At 33.0% G+C, this 19,241-nt stretch overlaps 1 protein-coding gene across 1 annotated transcript in view; it reads right to left on the minus strand.

The window, feature by feature from the left end:
* LOC102801528 (uncharacterized) overlaps positions 1-17,055 on the minus strand; it is a 54,316-nt gene extending 37,261 nt beyond the window's left edge. The window contains exons 1-19 of the mRNA XM_085492232.1: positions 16,933-17,055; positions 14,351-14,544; positions 12,927-13,104; positions 11,937-12,009; positions 10,383-10,466; positions 10,208-10,277; positions 9,914-9,995; positions 9,384-9,506; positions 8,977-9,102; positions 7,969-8,100; positions 6,426-6,555; positions 6,049-6,116; positions 4,543-4,663; positions 4,248-4,316; positions 4,027-4,131; positions 3,590-3,727; positions 2,504-2,628; positions 1,948-2,158; positions 908-1,087 (exon numbers count right to left, since the gene is read on the minus strand). Coding sequence (XP_085348358.1) covers positions 908-1,087; positions 1,948-2,158; positions 2,504-2,628; positions 3,590-3,727; positions 4,027-4,131; positions 4,248-4,316; positions 4,543-4,663; positions 6,049-6,116; positions 6,426-6,555; positions 7,969-8,100; positions 8,977-9,102; positions 9,384-9,506; positions 9,914-9,995; positions 10,208-10,277; positions 10,383-10,466; positions 11,937-12,009; positions 12,927-13,104; positions 14,351-14,396 — 2,061 coding nt within the window. The 5' untranslated portion in view covers positions 14,397-14,544; positions 16,933-17,055. The remainder of the gene's footprint in view (positions 1-907; positions 1,088-1,947; positions 2,159-2,503; positions 2,629-3,589; positions 3,728-4,026; positions 4,132-4,247; positions 4,317-4,542; positions 4,664-6,048; positions 6,117-6,425; positions 6,556-7,968; positions 8,101-8,976; positions 9,103-9,383; positions 9,507-9,913; positions 9,996-10,207; positions 10,278-10,382; positions 10,467-11,936; positions 12,010-12,926; positions 13,105-14,350; positions 14,545-16,932) is intronic.
* Between the last annotated feature and the right edge of the window lie 2,186 nt (positions 17,056-19,241).

Genomic DNA, 19,241 nt, shown 5'->3' on the forward strand with positions numbered 1-19,241 from the left:
ATCCATTAGCATCAAAGCTAAACTTAGCAATTGATTTCATAACCACCACTAACCTTCACTAATCCATCAGCATCAAAGCTAAACTTAGCAATTGATTTCATAAGCACCACTAACCTTCACTAATCCATCAGCATCAAAGCTAAACTTAGCAATTGATTTCATAACTACCACTAACCATCACTAATCCATCAACATCAACAAGAAACTTAGCAATTGATTTCATAACCACCACTAACCTTCACTAATTCATTAGCATCAAAGCTAAACTTAGCAATCAATTTCATAAGCACCACTAACCTTCACTAATCCATTAGCATCAAAGCTAAACTTAGCAATTGATTTCATAACTACCACTAACCATCACTAATCCATCAACATCAACAAGAAACTTAGCAATTGATTTCATAACCACCACTAACCTTCACTAATCCATCAGCATCAAAGCTAAACTTAGCAATTGATTTCATAACCACCACTAACCTTCACTAATCCATCAGCATCAAAGCTAAACTTAGCAATTGATTTCATAACCACCACTAACCTTCACTAATCCATTAGCATCAAAGCTAAACTTAGCAATTGATTTCATAACCACCACTAACCTTCACTAATCCATCAACATCAAAGCTAAACTTAGCAATTGATTTCATAACTACCACTAACCATCACTAACCCATCAGCATCAAAGCTAAACTTAGCAATTGATTTCATAACCACCACTAACCTTCACTAATCCATCAGCATCAAAGCTAAACTTAGCAATTGATTTCATAACCACCACTAACCTTCACTAATCCATTAGCATCAAAGCTAAACTTAGCAATTGATTTCATAACTACCACTAACCATCACTAATCCATCAACATCAACAAGAAACTTAGCAATTGATATCATAACTACCACTAACCTTCACTAATCCATCAGCATCAAAGCTAAACTTAGCAATTGATTTAAGTTGTCTCATAATAGATATGGTATCACCTTCTTGTAAAAGTCGGTCTTCATAGGTTTTCATGATAGCAAGAGAGAATCGGAAAAGTACAATTGGCCCATCCAGAAAAAAACAATCCCAGATCCTGAGTAATGTCTGAAATAAAAAATTACATATTAAACTTGCTCCGGAATTAGCTATATTTATTTAACAATTCTCGCTCTCAAGGCAACAGCTTTTTATGTTATAGAAAACTTTCAACACCCCAGTGCTACTAGACTGAATATATGAGTTGTTAAAAATCAAAATTCTCTGTTGAGACTTTAAAGGCAGTGTAACTCCAATCATCGCACACCCCGCAATATGTTCATCAACTGACTTTCCACCAATGAACACAAAACTTTATACTCGTACAGACAAGGTGATATGTTCATGCATATGTAACAACAGAAAAAGTCACATAAAACAGGAAGTTACTCCAAAAACAGAACAAAATGTGAAACTCTCTGCCTGTCTCTGGGCATAGAATTATGCTCCAACATGAACAAATTTCTCATTTTAATAGTGACAACAAAATTTAGTCTTCAAATACACCGAAATTATAACATTGTGAATGAAGGTGTTTACTTTGCATTATGCATGTTATAAATTGTAGAAGTTTATGTTGAAGGGTTGATGGAAGGTGATTTCAAAGCGGCTAAGTCAATCGTCATTTTGTAGTTTGTATGTAGTTACTCAGAAAATACCCATGATGCTCTGCTTAGTTTTTATATTTTCTCTATAATCAGAAATTTTTTTGAAATGTATAATATCTTTGAACATATTCCCCCTCTACTGCATGTGTACAGAACAGTGTTGGTTGGTTCAGTAAGTTATTTTCAGGGGTTGTGTGTAGCATGGAGCTCTAAGTGAAGTGAATGACAGGCAGTGAATGCTAAACATGGTTTTAATATTCGTAGTTTAGTTAGACGTCACCAGACATTGTTCGTTGCTGTGAAACACCTTTGCATGCTTACCTCAAAAGGCACACTGTCAAAAAAGATCGCCAGAAACCAGGTAAGTGTAATGGTGGATATTTCTATATCAAGTTGCTTAAAATGTTCATACAAAACGGGAAGTTTTTGAGCGATCAATTCCTGGAGGACAGCTTGATCAGCTTGAGCACCGACTAAAAAACGATCGAAGTATCCAGATGAGAAGTAACGATCAACAAACGCGACGAGGCACCTTGTAATGAAAAAAGAAATAGTTAAAAATGAACGGTATTTCACCACCAGTTCCCTCTTTTCATCACAAAATCCAAAAAAATTCCCGTTCATAGTCTGCACTTTCCTTCAGAAGACTGGGACAAAAATAGCCAAAATTTTTTGAGTAAAAACTGAAAATCGACTTAAATTTTGTCTGTTGGATACAAAATTAGGGATTATTTCAAGAAATATTAAAGAATATAAGAAAAAATAGCAGAAAAATTTGGACAAGAAATTCTGGTGGTGAAAAGGGTAAAATATTACAAGATGGCCGACATTTGACGATGAAATTTCCTCCATTAAGAGCAAGATTTTCAAGACTCACCAAAAGGCTTGTTCAGCTTCCATATAAAGTAGACATGTGCCAACACTAAAGTTCAGCCCTTGACAATATCCAATGTCAGGGTTATGTATACAGTATGCTTCTAGAACTTCACGCAGTTGATTAACCTGACATGAGAAAAATATAAAAAATGGTCTTGTCTGTGACCAATATCAAGAATTTCCATCCTACAAGTGGTGGTTATTGGCCTAAGTCAGAGACTGAGACCAATAACCGTCCACGAGGGAACAACTTCAATAAATCTTGATATCGACCGATGCCAATAACTGTTTCATTATTACAAGAAAAAATAACAAGACAGTATTAAAGTTGAAACTTTTCAAGTTAAATCAAAATCTGCTTCCAGTAGAGTAACGAGCATAACTAAAAGTATCACCCATCCAATAAGATTTTTTGAATGTTATAACAACAAAGGCCAGTACCACACAAAATGATATCAGAAGCAAGAAATAATCTAGGAGAGACCATTATCAACATTCATCAAACAGTTGTGTAACTAATATTGACCAAAAATATTAACATTAACCATATTTAAGGATAATAAATAAAAACATTAAATGTATACATGAATTTTTAGATAACATGTTATTTTAGCTAATTTAGCTAATTCATGATTCAGCCAACCTATAATCTCATTTATTCAAGATGTCGCTAATTTAAAATAAAGTGCATTCTGACAATGAGATGTTAATTCATGCATTGGGTAAAATTTGCTAAAATACCATGCAGCTATTTCAACGTACGGTATATTGATTACTTATGGATGTGACACATTAAAATGCAATGAATATTTTTAAAATAAGGAAGTCAAATGTACAAATTTTAACATGCGAGTACAGATTGCTTAAATCTATTGTTTTTGCTGCTAGAGGTAAAATAACTGTTTTACATCTATGCATCAAATTCATTTCCACTCATACATTAAGTTAAATACAGTAGTATGAAGTCACATGTGTTTAAATGGTTACATTACATTGAAAGGTTAGGGTCTTATCATACAAACTGCAGAGTGGGGAAATAAAAAAGGACATAATGGTCCCATGTGAAACAGTGAACATGTAGACTTACTTTTTCACAATTTCCATCTTTAAAATGGATATTCTGCGGCATAGTTCTCAGTAAATCAAGTTCTATCTGTCTTTGGTAGGATTTGATATGTAAATTACCTGGTATCTGTGCTAGCAAGGATTTATAGTAGTTATCCCCCTGTGGAAAACAGAGATATGAAAGAAAACCTGTGATTGGTCAAATTATAAACTTTTCTAAAAGAAAAGATGTAATTGGGTAATCAATGTGGCATGTTATAGGTTGTGATTGGCTAAGTATTGTGAAGATATGAAAGAGAAACAGTGATTGGTCAACTTTCCTGAAAGAAAGAATTTAATTGGTGAAGCAATGAGACGTGTTTTGAGTTGTGAATGGCAATGTATCTTAAGAATAAATGAATGGTCAAATCAAAACAAACCATGATATGTGATATGAATCACAATGATTGTTGCACTCACCTTAATTGCCTTGATATCCTGTACGTGGTTTATCGCTAACTGCGTCCAAATGACCGCTCGGTATTCGTCAGGTATACCTAGTAATATTAACTCCCGTAATTCAGGCTGAAAAAAAAATTGCCAAATAATGTGATAAGTCATTTTGACTAGTTGTTGAGTATTTCATATTAGACTCATGCATTCACATTATGCAAATTTAAAATAGTTAGTAACTCACTTACCATTTCATGGAAATTCTTTCTGTGGTTTACCATGAAATTATCCCAGCGTTTGTGATATTCAGCTTTCTCCTAAAAAATAAAATTAACATAATGAAAATAAATCATATAATCTGAAAAAAATTGAATTTACTTTTTTGTCGTAGCTTAGTTATCATTTACAGCTGATGAAAAGTCCAAGATTTTGTGTCATTCATCTTAAATTTACTGAATTTTACCCAAAATGCAAAGTTCTGATTGCACATACTGTGCATGTTCCTACAGATGTTAATAGACAGTGAGGTTTGTTGTCACTTACCAAGATATCCATAGAATAATGCTGATACAGTAACTGACACACATAGTGTATGAATAATGCTTGATGCTTTGGCGGATGAATAAACCCGTACTGATCAATATGTTCGGTATTAAATAAAGTCCTTCCGAGAAATGAAAGATTAGAGTAAACATAAAGCATTTTGATGAGAAAAATAGAAAACTTTTTTTTTTGTAATTTGTTTTGATTAAAAATTCTACTGAGCATGAGGTAAGCATGCATTCTAGAAATATTATAACTGAAAGAAATGGACAACTTTTTGAACAAAGGAAGCGTATACCGCATTTGATGCCTCTACTGCCAGACACAAACATGGAATTTAACTCACTAAAATATTAATTTTATTGGATACTTGTATAGATTCTAGGAAACTCTGAATTTACATATTGATTTTAGTTAGGTAATGCAGTGAATTTTCTTTTTCTATTAAAAGTAATGACAGGTATTAACAGAAACGAGCTATGATTTTACAAATTCTCGAGGGCAGAGCTACATCACAGAGCGTTCTACGTTGCTAAGACACACCCCACTGTACCATGTATTTCTATGAGCTATATGCAAGCTGCTGTCGAACGTCGTTCAATAACTAAAAGTAAAGAAAACAGCTAAATGTCTGGCGAGTTGAAGCACAAACTCAACTATGAGACAATCCCTAATTAACCAAATTTATTTGAGTTGCACATGTAGGGGTAGTCTCGTTACACTGTTCAGTAAAATTTCAAAAACTAGCCAAGGGTTTTTGACCATAGTTTTTCGCGGTTGTGATTGCAGGCGATGAAAATGCTTGGATGTTCGCTCTTGAGAATACTGACAAGAACACAAATCAACATTTGTATAAATTTAACAACAAAACTATTTTCAGTTTACAGCAGTCTTATTCAAATCCAATTTATCCAAACGAGATGATTGAATTCAGAATACCAGCGTTCCTCTGCAAGCAAGACTCCTGTATTTCTTCATTGTTGTGTTGCCGAAGCCATTGACTGTCACCCATTTCTACATCCTGGTACTGTGAGTTATCACCAATGCACAATTCTCTAGGCAATTTTAGTGTAATTTATATTTTTCTGTGCTTTGTTTCTTGTAATTATTTTGATAGCTATTAAAGCCAGGAGCTTTAACTCCATATTTTGGTATATGTGAATTTCATTTCCAGTACTATTGTCTTGTCTACCCTATTCTAGCAGTGAAAGAACCCCCCTGTCCAGTGTGAGTTCTGTGGGTGGCCCTCTCAATTGCGATAAGAATGCTTTACACTGTGACAGTCTAGCCTTCATTCTGTTCAAGTGCCCAAATGATACAAGTTATTCCATCCCTTTATGATGTGCTGCAGCATGAGCTGTGTCATTTTAAATTTATAATTATATAGATATATAAATAATTGAATATACATGATATTGAGATATTGCTGTAATAATGGAAGTTAATGAGATGCATGCATATTAATTATCCATACAATATTAAAATGAAGAGAATGAAATTAACAACCTTGCATCCGGCAGTTTAGGATCTGTCTGTCGACATTCTTCAATTAATTGTGATATTCTTTGTAAATGCTGATAATGAAAAATATAGAAACTATAAATAATTCCTTGGTAAACTCAGCAAAAGAAACATGCCTAACTCCACAACAGATACCTGCCTAACTAACCATTGAACAGAAACCTGACTCACTAAAAAAATATGCCTAACTCAACAACGGAAAACTTCCTAGCTCACAAACAGAAATATTTCGAATCTATATAAACAATTTAAGGGAACAAGCAGTCTAAAGCTTTATTAGATTTAATTAAAAGTTTTAATTAAATTAGAAAAGTACTAGTATCTGAATTCATTTGTATTCACAATATACAAAACTGTCTTACTCGGTTTCCGAACACCTTTTGTTGTAAGTCACATGGCGCTTCTATTGATGATAAAGTTATACAACTTTGTAGTAAAGATACATAATCTCTTTTTAGTTTTTTATTCTCAGCTTCAACTTCCTGAAGATTCCTAAAAAAATCATATACATAGTTCCTGTGAGTTATCAAGTTTATGAAATAAGTTTGAATATGAACGGTCAAATCATGTCAGAGTTATGGCTCCAGAAGTGCATTCATTTAAACCAAATGGCCATTAGTCGGCCATTTCTGAATCTGATTTGGGAAACAAAATGTCATGCATAATGTTCAATGTCAACAAAATCTATCCATGCATAACCGAAATCTGGGATTGCAGACATGCTTGATTTTTGAACATTAAAATGACCACCATTCGGCCATATTGAATTGTATCATAAAACAAATAAGATTCACATATGTATACAAAATCTAATTTATTATGTATTTATTTGTATCTGTACATAAGGCCAATGGCCACAGTACAAAATAAACATATTTTTATTATTATGTATACCAAATGTGATCATTTCAGTGATCTCTAAGATACAGGTGAGACACACAGACATACACATGGATGTCAAGACACTAGTCTGAAAACAGCGACTAATAACCTAGATATTGCGAAACCAGTCTAAAACTGAACAGGAAGTGGACATAAATACAGCTTTAGGCTAAAATAAAGAGATTGGTTTCAGGTCAGCGTGTGCATTAATTCAAATGAGGCCACTCACTTTCTTTTTTTGTTACAGCCAAAATACTGTAAACATGAAAGAAAAAACAGCACAAACATTAATGCATCACTGCATTATGTTTTGAAAAATCCTAGGACCAGAAACAAATTTTAGCCTTACTTCCAATATCAACAGCAGCTATGAACTTACAGTTAATAGCGTATATGCTTACATAAATAACAGAATCGTGTTTATGGTATTTTTACTCAACCAGATTAATGCAATTTTAGCTTATATTCACTTCTATTCAAGATTTACTCATAACAGAGCACATATAGTAGTTCCCCAGAACTTCTTATCATGGAAATAAAAAAACATAAATTATCAATATTTAATATGAATTTGCCTTCTCAAACAAGGATGTGCACAGCAACTATATAGATCATAAACAAAAGATTGTAGAGAGCCACCTGTTGAGGGCATGCTTCATAAAGCAGCCACCTGGAAATTCCCTGTATCAGATAGACTACTAATTGAGGGAAAGTATTACTATTTTGACGTGCATCGTAAGTGATTACAGATTGTATAAGTTATTATCTTACATTTAATCTATCTTTTAAGTTTTAGTACCACTCCTTGATTGCATTTTTGTGAAGGTGAGATCATTAAACAAATACATCATGATTATTCTTATGATTGAGAAAGTGCATTCACCAAAAGCTTCCCACCATTTTTGTTATGCTGGCGAGTTTCCTCATACTATTGTTAGTAAACACTACTAAACCCCTACAAAAAATTGTTCAATAGAAAGCACGAGCAAAGGCTTTTTTTTAATAAACTCATTCCAGGCATACCTATGTTTGTTTACAAGCTTTGTTCGATCCTTTTGTTTGTGTTTCGTCAACCGCTGAATTTCGTTATTTAGGAAAGTATTCTGATCATGTAACTTCTGACAATATGCCCCAGCCTCTGAATTGGATCCAAAACTGTAACACAAATCATATATTGTTAGGCATATAGAATATTCATGTTTCTGGACATGTGACAGTTTTAAACATGTCACAAACTGACCACAAATTATAAAGAGTTTTCTTTTTCTCAGAGCCATGCTGTATTTGCTCTATTTGTAGTGCATTTGCTAACATAAATTTAAGTTTTTTTATTTTAATCCACATAATACAGAGCTAACTTATCCTTTGTAGTTCAAACTGAGTACATACGGGTATTAATTAACATATGCGTAAAACACAAGTTTAATTTAAATTATTCAAATATACTGTAATCGGCCGCCAACCCAAATGTACCGGTATATATCATACACACAGTATACAGCTGATGAAGAGGATGAAGGAAAATAATAAAGACAGAGCAAAATTAAGATTTTATAAGTATACATACACCGGCAAAAATACAATACTGATATTTTACATGATATTTGTATTGTATTTCATCACTTGGGTCAATTGAAGAAATTAATTCTGTAAATATCAGTACAATGTTCTAATACTAATATTTTTGGATACACAAGTATGTATATAGCTATGCAGCTGAATTCTCACAGTCGGAGCTACGTCATGATCCCCCAAACGTTGCCAGGATCAATCACAAACAGGAAAAGACAATGAATTTCCAGATTAACACCTCTGTTTTCCCCCAAGCTAACAAAAAATCTTTTTGTCTTCTACTGACTTCCTGATCCGGTCCGTCTGTGAGAATGGTTATTTGTTGTTCGAAAAACAACTCATTTTCGTCTATTGTCATAAATATAGCTCACATGACATGACATATCACTTATTGTGTCTCCTTTTGTTTTCTTGTTTAGTACCAAAAAAATTTGTGAAATATAAAAAGGTACATTTTACCTATTTTTATGACCCAATTGTTCTACTTTGTCATTTAACTCGATAATGACTTCTTCTCGTGATGCAAGTAACTCCTTGTAAGCCTCTTCACGTTTTTGCAGCCTCTTTAATTCCTTCTTTGTCTTCCTGTATTGTAACACATTGAAAGTTACGTTTCCAGATTATTACATGTTTGCCACAACTTGGATGGTATAAAATCCTAAAATAGGAGTCTTCAAAAAGGCTTATTCATAGTTCAATGATATTTGTCCAAATGTTTGCAACATATTAAAAATAACATTTTTCATGCACATTTAATAATTCAAAATACTACGACTCGTAGTAATTCAACACATCAAGAGGAGGGTGGGTGTTCAAATATTTCTTGTAATTCATAAAATTATTAGTAAAAAAAAATTAATACATACTCTAACTCGGCTTGCAATTCCCTCAGTGACCCTATGGGGGCGCTGTTTCCCTCAGTTGAGGATATTGACAGATTGTCAAGCCCATTCGCAGCATGACTTTCAATTTCAAATGAACTTTCTGAGCTATGGGGGGAAAAAAGAAGATGATTAAACTTGAAATATTATAGAGTTACTGGATTCATGCTGATGACTATCTCAGATGCAAAATACATATACTGAAGGAAAATTAGGTTATATCCAAGTGAAGTAACTCGCACCAACTGTACGTTGTTAACCTTTGTTAACCTTTAACCTTTTCACCATCAGTTTACCATATTTAAAATAAGCATTTCCTTATATGGGAGGATGAAAATACCCCGTAAAATATCACAAAATTACGGCACACTGTAACTTATGGTGTTACGGTGACAGATATATAATAATACCTTTTAATATTGACAAATGAAAGCTTAATTTGAAAAAAAATATCACTAAAAAAAAAAGAGTACAGTTTTCTGATTTTGGACTTAGTAACGCTTTGTGACATGTACCTTACATCTGTAAATGACGAAATGCTTCCATGGTGTGATGTACTGACAACTCTTAGCGAGTTGCTATGACAACTTGTTGTTTCTAAAGCAGATTTATTAAAATAAATAAAGAGAATTATATTAGTTTGTGATTTGCATAGTTCAAACGACATACAATTTGCATAGCTAAAACAATACATAATGTGCATAGTATTCAAACAAAATTCAGTGCTCTATTTGAACATTTGACTATGCATGCTTCATACTTTGGAGTGAAGAGGATTAAGCTAAGCTTCATACTTTCTTCGTACTTACCAACTTTTTCACCGTTGTCATCTGATTTTGCTTCTTCCGCTTCCTCTACTCCTTCACTCAGTTTAGACGTCTATAAGTAGACAATGAAGGAATGACCAACAAGGACACGTGAAAACAAGACAAGATATGTCAAAGAACAAAATTTCAGAAAGGTGGATGAGACAGGCAGACATACCTTGGTTTTGGTTTGATGTTTTCTGTACTGTTCTTCATTAAAACACTGCACTGAATGTTTATCAGCAAAAGCATCTCTTTTAAGCTGAAAGAAACATTCTTCTCTTTATTAAAATATGGGTAGATTTGGAGGCAATAATCCTGTCACGTTTAATCTTGCTCATGGGTGGCATCACCAAGACATCTAACCAACCAACTACCGACAAATGTTTATTCAAGCGTCTTTGCTCTGATGGAATTTTTATTCGAGAAAGTGGTATGTAACATTTGTTCGAATCGAGATCATATCTTGGGAGCTCTGAACACAACTGGCATAGGTAATTGGTCTGATGTAGTTAGAGAAGATGCCACCTGGTGACCATGAAACAGTGACCAGGTATAAAAAGCCAACAGTGTCACCTACTACATCAGATTTTAATCTGATTGAAAAAAGGACATATCGTAATAATTTTAAGACAGTCGTGTAAATACAAGCCTACTCATAATTTTTGAAAAAGTTGGTCATAAATCTCATGACAGTGTTCACTGGTCTATTATGTAAAATCATAAAGCACATGTAATAGCATTCTTTTGTGTGTTACAGTGACGTATTTTGAGAAAGGTTGTCCTAATATTTTTCAAAAATCACTATTTTTACAATTCCATAGAGTATATATGAAAGAAAATTTGCATTTTTTGACATTTTTTAAAACCCAGATTATTGAAATAATTAAGCACAACAAAAACAACCGAATCATTCATAATATACTGTGGAATATTTTATTTTCGTTGGAATTAATTTTCGCTGAAAAGGCTTTTTGGGCATTTTGTATGGAATTTATTTTCACTGATTTTTGATGAGTTTAATGTGAAATATAGGAAAAAAAGTATATTCGCTGGATTTTATTTTCACGGAATCATCCCTTCAGCGAAAATAAATTCCAAGCGAAAATAAAGTATTCTACAGTATATATATATTTCATCCTATGTCACCTGACTACAATTTAAGATATGGCATAATATATTTCTGCCACAGGATCCCATGGTAAAAGCGTTGACAACTATTTACTAAAATACAATCATAATTTTCTCGAAAATTAAGCTGGTGATCCACAACTTTTTTTAAAGTCAATATCCTTATAATGCCTTGTAGTACACAGGCAATCACAATTGTCTACTAGTGTCAACGTAAAAAAAGTACTTTGACACAAATCACGTCTGTTGATGCAATTTTTCCCCATTTATTCATTTATTTCAGCAAGCGATGAAAAATGAGGTTAAATACTGTAAAATACTTTATTTTAGCTGTAATTAATTTTCGCTGAAAAGACTTTTTGGGTGTTTTGTATGGAATTTATTTTCACTGCTTTTTGACAAGTTAAATGTAAAATATGGGAAAAAAGGTATATTCGCTGGATTATATTTTCACTGAATCATTCCTTCAGCGAAAATAGTGAAAATAAATTCCAAGCGAAAATAAAGTATTCTACAGTATATATGATATACATGCATGTACAGCTAGTCCACTAAACATAGCACAACTATCACAACCTTGCCCAGTAAAAATGACACCCACCTGTAATGCGTTGAGCCAATGCATCATACTATCATGGCTATCAGCTGTAATTATATGATCTCTGTTTTCACTACTGTAAAATAAAAATAATAATATTCACTTTTATGTACAACACCAGCCTGAAAGATGACTACAGTAAAATCTTTAATTCAGGCGTCACTTTTCGAACATATTAAACTTTTCTGACGCCTAAATTAGAACCTAATTTACATTTTTCGGAGTCACTGATGTTTATTGTGGCTCAGCAACATATTTAAATGCTATAATGGTAATTTAAACACGTTGGCACCATCCAGCATTCTGATTGGTTAATTAGTGACTTGACCTATCAGATCACATGGAAAAAACATGGCAGATATCGTATCGCATCAAACAAAGTTGAATTTTAGTTGCATTTCATAACAATACAACAAATTTGTTGTACGTTATTATAATCACTACTGAGGGTCATTGACAATTGCAACACTTCGGAAACAAGCATGAAACACAGCATGACCGGATTGCACTATAGACACACTGATCATTTGCTACTAAGGAATGCATTCATGTTTGTTTTTGAAACTCTTTTTGAAACTACTTTTCGTTATCAGCAAAATTTAAACCAATGCATATTACTGTATACTGTATTTTTGTTATCATGTACAAATACAAACATTTTTTTTGATTAACTGTAATTTTTCAACATTTCGTGATGCCAAAAACCATTTTAATGCTTTTCACTCTTAGAGGGGGGGGGGCTAAATTAGAGATTTAGAAATGATAAATCAGCAAAATTTAAACCCAGTGAAAATTAGTCATTTTACAGTATTCAAATTTATTATTCAATAAATGCTAAATGTTGAATATATATCATGTTGTACTAAATAATCTTAATACATATATTAAAAAAAATAAAAACCGTATTATCGCATTATTTGTTAGTTCTCTCTGGATAAAACCAAACCTTTTTTGGCCTACATATCCACTCTATGCGGATGTGGTAATAATTACCTAATGCAGAACTGATGGTGTTGATCCATATGCAGTGACAATCCAGCTTTCCTAATATTAATTGAACCAATCGGAAGGTGGTTGAATTCCATATCTTGATCTGTTTTATAGTAAAACAGATGACAAGTGCTATCGTCAAACACAAACCATACTTGTCGTCGTTTTAATCGACTCAAGGCTGAGAACAAAAATAAAGACTATTAAACGAAGAATTAATTCCTCACATAATTGTGAGAATAAAGAAAAGTAAAAGGTTTAATTAGGCGACCATGCAAAGTCCACTGATGTGTGTTGTTTTTACAAATCATACTAAGTAAGTCATGATGTGTGTTGTTTTTACAAATCATACTAAGTAAGTCATGATGTGTGTTGTTTTTACAAATCATACTAAGTAAGTCATGATGTGTGTTGTTTTTACAAATCATACTAAGTAAGTCATGATGTGTGTTGTTTTTACAAATCATACTAAGTAAGTCATGATGTGTGTTGTTTTTACAAATCATACTAAGTAAGTCATGATGTGTGTTGTTTTTACAAATCATACTAAGTAAGTCATGATGTGTGTTGTTTTTACAAATCATACTAAGTAAGTCATGATGTGTGTTGTTTTTACAAATCATACTAAGTAAGTCATGATGTGTGTTGTTTTTACAAATCATACTAAGTAAGTCATGATGTGTGTTGTTTTTACAAATCATACTAAGTAAGTCATGATGTGTGTTGTTTTTACAAATCATACTAAGTAAGTCATGATGTGTGTTGTTTTTACAAATCATACTAAGTAAGTCATGATGTGTGTTGTTTTTACAAATCATACTAAGTAAGTCATGATGTGTGTTGTTTTTACAAATCATACTAAGTAAGTCATGATGTGTGTTGTTTTTACAAATCATACTAAGTAAGTCATGATGTGTGTTGTTTTTACAAATCATACTAAGTAAGTCATGATGTGTGTTGTTTTTACAAATCATACTAAGTAAGTCATGATGTGTGTTGTTTTTACAAATCATACTAAGTAAGTCATGATGTGTGTTGTTTTTACAAATCATACTAAGTAAGTCATGATGTGTGTTGTTTTTACAAATCATACTAAGTAAGTCATGATGTTTTAAGGGGAAAGCCAAAGCTTTATGAGTATGTATGCTATGACTGCACTTCAGAAACAAGTTAAAAATGGCAATGAAAAATAGTACAAAAAATTTTAAGCTGTTACACTTGTTTTGCTAATTTGCATATATTATTTATTTATTAATAACCGATAATGCAATTACTATCAGGTATGATTGTGTCTATAATTAATAAATAGGTTACCATGACAATTGTAAAGAATATGTCAAAGACTATGTTGCTGTAAGGTGGATAAACCATGAAATTTGTTTGGGGGGGGGGGGTAAAATGGGGTACAAGTTAGTTATAACACTTACCTCCCTTGGGCTGAAGATATAGATATCCCGATAGTTCAGAATTCATCCTGGACAATAGCTACACGCACACAAAAATTACAAATGCATATTCCATAGGATTTTATGGATGATTTGCCAGATAAACGTCTATAGTTTCTTATTCTTTTATCAGTTCTTCAGATTGCACCATTCATTTGATATGGTTCTCTACAAAGCTGTAATGATGAAGAATGATGCAAGTCAATGTATTGAAAAGCTGCAGAGACAGTATTACTGGTACATGTATACAGGTGGTTCAATTAGAGGTACCGGGGTTAGGGACTGACTTTATGTCAATAGTCAACCCATGAACAAGCATACACATAAATGAATGTCTAGCTGTTGTGTTTCAGATAAATTCAATTCAAATGTGAGACACCAGTCGCTTTTAATTTTGTTCTCTGATGCGAAATTTTAAGTAACACTTTGGTCAAATAGAAGTCACATTCAGACCTTGCAGTAATATCAGCCAATCAGAACTTATGTTATAGCCACATTCCAGTTGTAAGGCATACTCTGATTGGTTGACAAATCTGATCAGAGGAAAGTTGCTTCTATGCGACTTGCATAGTAAGTTTAGTCAGTTTTATGCTCCAGTCGATGTCAACCCGACCTCTCCCACCTCGTGCGATACGGGGCAAATGTCGGGCATTAGGCGGGGTTTACTGCCAAACTGTGCCCGTGGAGGTGGGGTAATAGCTGTGTTTTGTGTCCCGTCATCACTAGCTGCGAATGCGTATAAGTTCATTGAGTAGCATGCTGATAGCATGCATGGTGGACAGTGGTGTTCCCCCAGGGTTGAGGGTGGGGGAAATGTGGGGAGGGAGGGTTTGGGTGATGATTTGCTTATCCTTCTTGCCCCAGGAGGTGAGGAATTTGGCAAATTTTACAACAATAATTTCCAAATCCCCCACTAAACCCCGAGGTGGGGAGGGTGGGGGTTTGACATTGACTGGAGCATTAGCAGGGAGCTGGTTTTAGTAACACCTGTAACAGAATTAAGAGACAGGCTTCTAACTACATCCAACTATAATTCATGTTGAGATCTCACAGGAACAATAATAACTTGATTTACACCTTCGAGTAAAATGGGGTGATGCTCATCAGATCTTGGGGTTATCGAACAGACCTTGATTTTCAGTCTACCATATTTAAGGTAGCGGGACTATTATTTGCATACTTGTTTTCATCTTCTAATTGTGACTAAATGACTACAAATAGACCCGGAAAAGTATATATTTTTAGAATCGCCAGATTTCAAACTTTTTACAAGTGTATTTTGCATGCCGGTATCTGCATTCTACGACGCGTTACTCAATCAAAGGTGAAAAATTACTTTTTCTGTAAAAAAAATAATTACGCATTTATGCTGGTGATAAGAAGTATTTTTTTCACTTTTCCTAGTTGTTCAATAGTCTGGTAAATTGAATGTGTCTGGTCAGTTTTATTCAAGCAACGCGTTTTAAAAAATAGTGTGCTGAATTTCAATTACTGTTTTAGTCGCATTGCCCCCAACTCAAACCACAACTCGTTGTTAAATAATCGATGAAATAGTTTGTCTGGACACATTCAAGTTCCTCTCACTGTCACCTTAAAGCTGTGAAAATTTGGTGTTAATCCGACGACAATAAGTATACGTTATTTTTTGTTAAAGACCTTGTATTTTGAAAAACATAAACTCCTAGAAAACGTCCATGAAGTAACAGCAAAGATTTTCAAACTTGTTTATCGGCACAATCAATTTGTTTTCCCATCAAGGTCTGTTTTAACATGTGTAGGGACATCCAAATGTGTAAGGCTATTGGAAACCAAAAAAATAAAGGAATGGGATAGCTATAATTGAATAAATTCGTCATATGAAAACACCAAAATCAATGATTTTTTTTCAGTGACTGTATGACCTTGTGTCTGACACATTCATATGCAAATGACTAATCTGTGAAACAAACAGGGGCAGAGACAAACCACTCAAATGTTTGGAAACACTCATTGTGTGTCAGATAGCTACTGATAACACATCCTAACATTGCTTTGTCTTGAGTTTATCTTTGAAACTTATAGGCACACAGATTAAACCTGTGTTGTTGATTTTGGAAAACACTACTGAGGCTGCCTTGCTTCCCTTCAGAAAATCTACATTTTAACCAACTTACATGACATTCTATGTTTCGTTGACTTTATCACATGAAAGTTTATAGTGCATTTCATCAATTAATAAATAAATGTGAAAATCGTATTTTTCAACACAAATAATAGTCTCGCTACCTTAAATAGTACTCGTACTCGTAGTCGTAGTGATTTTGATACCACACTTGGTAAAATTGCAATACAAATTATTCAAGACGTGAACGATACTTGTGATGCAATAATCGATCGCCTCGGCAGAAAGTAAGTCTCAAGAGTCAGGTGATCACGTGACGTGACTAATTAAATTCAGTCAATAAACATTATATTGGGTATTGGCGACTTATACGTGTTACGTAGATGTATAATCGATTGAATCGCCGATTCTTACACTATGCTATTATTCTGGCTTGAATAGAACACGTTATACGATAACTAACCTTAAATGTGGGTCATCTATAAACAACAACAACAATAACAAGTCTTACACACAGCTAAAACAAACACAGTACGCAGCAAAGCAATTCAATCAAGTGGTACTGGCAGCCATACTATGTCAAAGGTCATACTGAACATGTGATGTCGCGAGAGGGCTCGTGATTATAATGTTTTAGTTGAGCGCCACCAAGAGGTCAACGTGATTAAAACTAGATGTAAAGACCATACTAGTATTATAGAAAGCCAATAGCCAAGGACCATTTTCCATGGTCGTACCATTTTATCCTTAAATGTCCTTCCTTTAAAAGTGAAAGGAAAGACTTTTTGAAGATTGTGATCTCAAGTCTAATTTACCAGATGATATTTTCTTGAGGTAATGAAAAATGAAAAAGCCTTTTCACTTTACCGTAATATTGCGAGAATATTGAAGTTATTATTTTGATATTTCTTTAGTCTTTATTTTTAAAGTTTTATTGTTTTTATTACATTTGTTTATTTATTTCTTGTTATTCTCTTTACCTTACTATATCCTCTGATAATTTAGTTGTGTAATAAAGTTATTATTATTTCCAACTTTCAAATATACGTAGTAACTGGGATAGTAAGTCCTTGGAAGTAAACACATATTTTATCGATGTAAGACTATATAAGAATAAAATTTCACTCTATTGATTATCAGAAAACTTTCTTTTTTTTTATTTTCCGCCATGACAAATCAGAAGTATTTTTGCACCTCAGTTTTGCTACTTCAGGGAAAATGGTCTATTTATATACACTCGGAAGCATACTTACAGTTCCGACTACCATAAATACATTATGCATCTGATACTACGATTTTTCGTTAATCTTATCATTTCGTTATTCATATCATCATCAAAATTATAACTATACCATGTTGTACTAGTATATATTACAAAGAATGTATATATTATTTTTGTATGCATCATGATGATGATTCAAATATCAGTTAATATCGACGATTATTTACTGCAAAAAACAACTCTCCCCTGAGTCATATACCTGAGTTCACACAATTTCCGACATTTTGTTACGTTTAATAATATATACTATTATAAAATAAGCAGGATACTATTTTTATTAAATAATCTGATCTTGTCGGGTAATTTCCTCTCTATATCTGATAAAAAAAATCTTCCATTTGATTTTGGACAAAATGGACATGATTTTTAATTTAATTGATCAACATTTTTGAAGTAATGTTGAACTTATGTGCGGCTTTCACATTTTGTCAAAGGTTGCGAATTAAAGTTTACATTGGTTGTCAAGATAGGGTATACCAGCATGACAGCTCAAAGATTTCAAACCAAATAAGGAAACGTTATATTGTATATATATATATATATATATATATATATATATATATATATATATATATATATATATATACAATATATTGTATATATACATTATATTGTATATGTATATATATATATATATATATATATATATATATATATATATATATATATATATATATATATATATATATATATATATATATATATATATATATATATATATATATATATATATATATATATATATATATATATATATATATATATATATATATCCGCCCGCCCAGGGTGTGCATGTCTTGCAAAGATAACGGTCAGGCTCGGATAACGAGTGGATAGTGTACATTCCATTTTCAATTCATCACTAAATGCCATTATTAAGCGGCCAACTTAACATGATGAACAATAGAACTTATTATGATGGCGTCTCCCCATTGAAGTTACCTGCATTATGAGTAACCCAGCTCATAGGGTACGTGGCGTTCTATTCGCTATCACGGCACTATTGTTTTTCGTCTTTGCTGTAGCTCTGAAGAAGAAACTACGAAATGTCGCTGATATTTTGGTGGTGAATAATAGCTTAACTGATGTTACATCAGCCGTACTTTTCTCCTCGGTTACGGGTTCCAGCTTTCTTCGACGTTGGCTTTAGGGTGATGTGTTTTGTGAAGTACACCATATTTTGCATCCATTAATGCTGAGCATATCTTTCTACATATCTGTACTCATCGATATTAACCGTTTATAATTACACTGTTCACAATTATTGTCTTTTCACGCCATTCTCCAAATTTCACCGTAGGTGGCGTCTTGTTTTTGACTTCAGAAGGCATATCCCACGATAACAGGTTTTCCTGCTGTATTATCATAACAATACTATATTATCACACATTTCGTGCATAAATGAAATAAACATGGACTAAATAATTTCATTTTGAAAAAATATACTATTATAGTATGTACCGAAAAATGATGAACAAAGTCACCATTAT

This window comes from Saccoglossus kowalevskii, chromosome 17, assembly GCF_978046115.1.
Source record: "Saccoglossus kowalevskii chromosome 17, keSacKowa6.1, whole genome shotgun sequence".
Taxonomy (NCBI): Eukaryota; Metazoa; Hemichordata; class Enteropneusta; family Harrimaniidae; genus Saccoglossus; species Saccoglossus kowalevskii.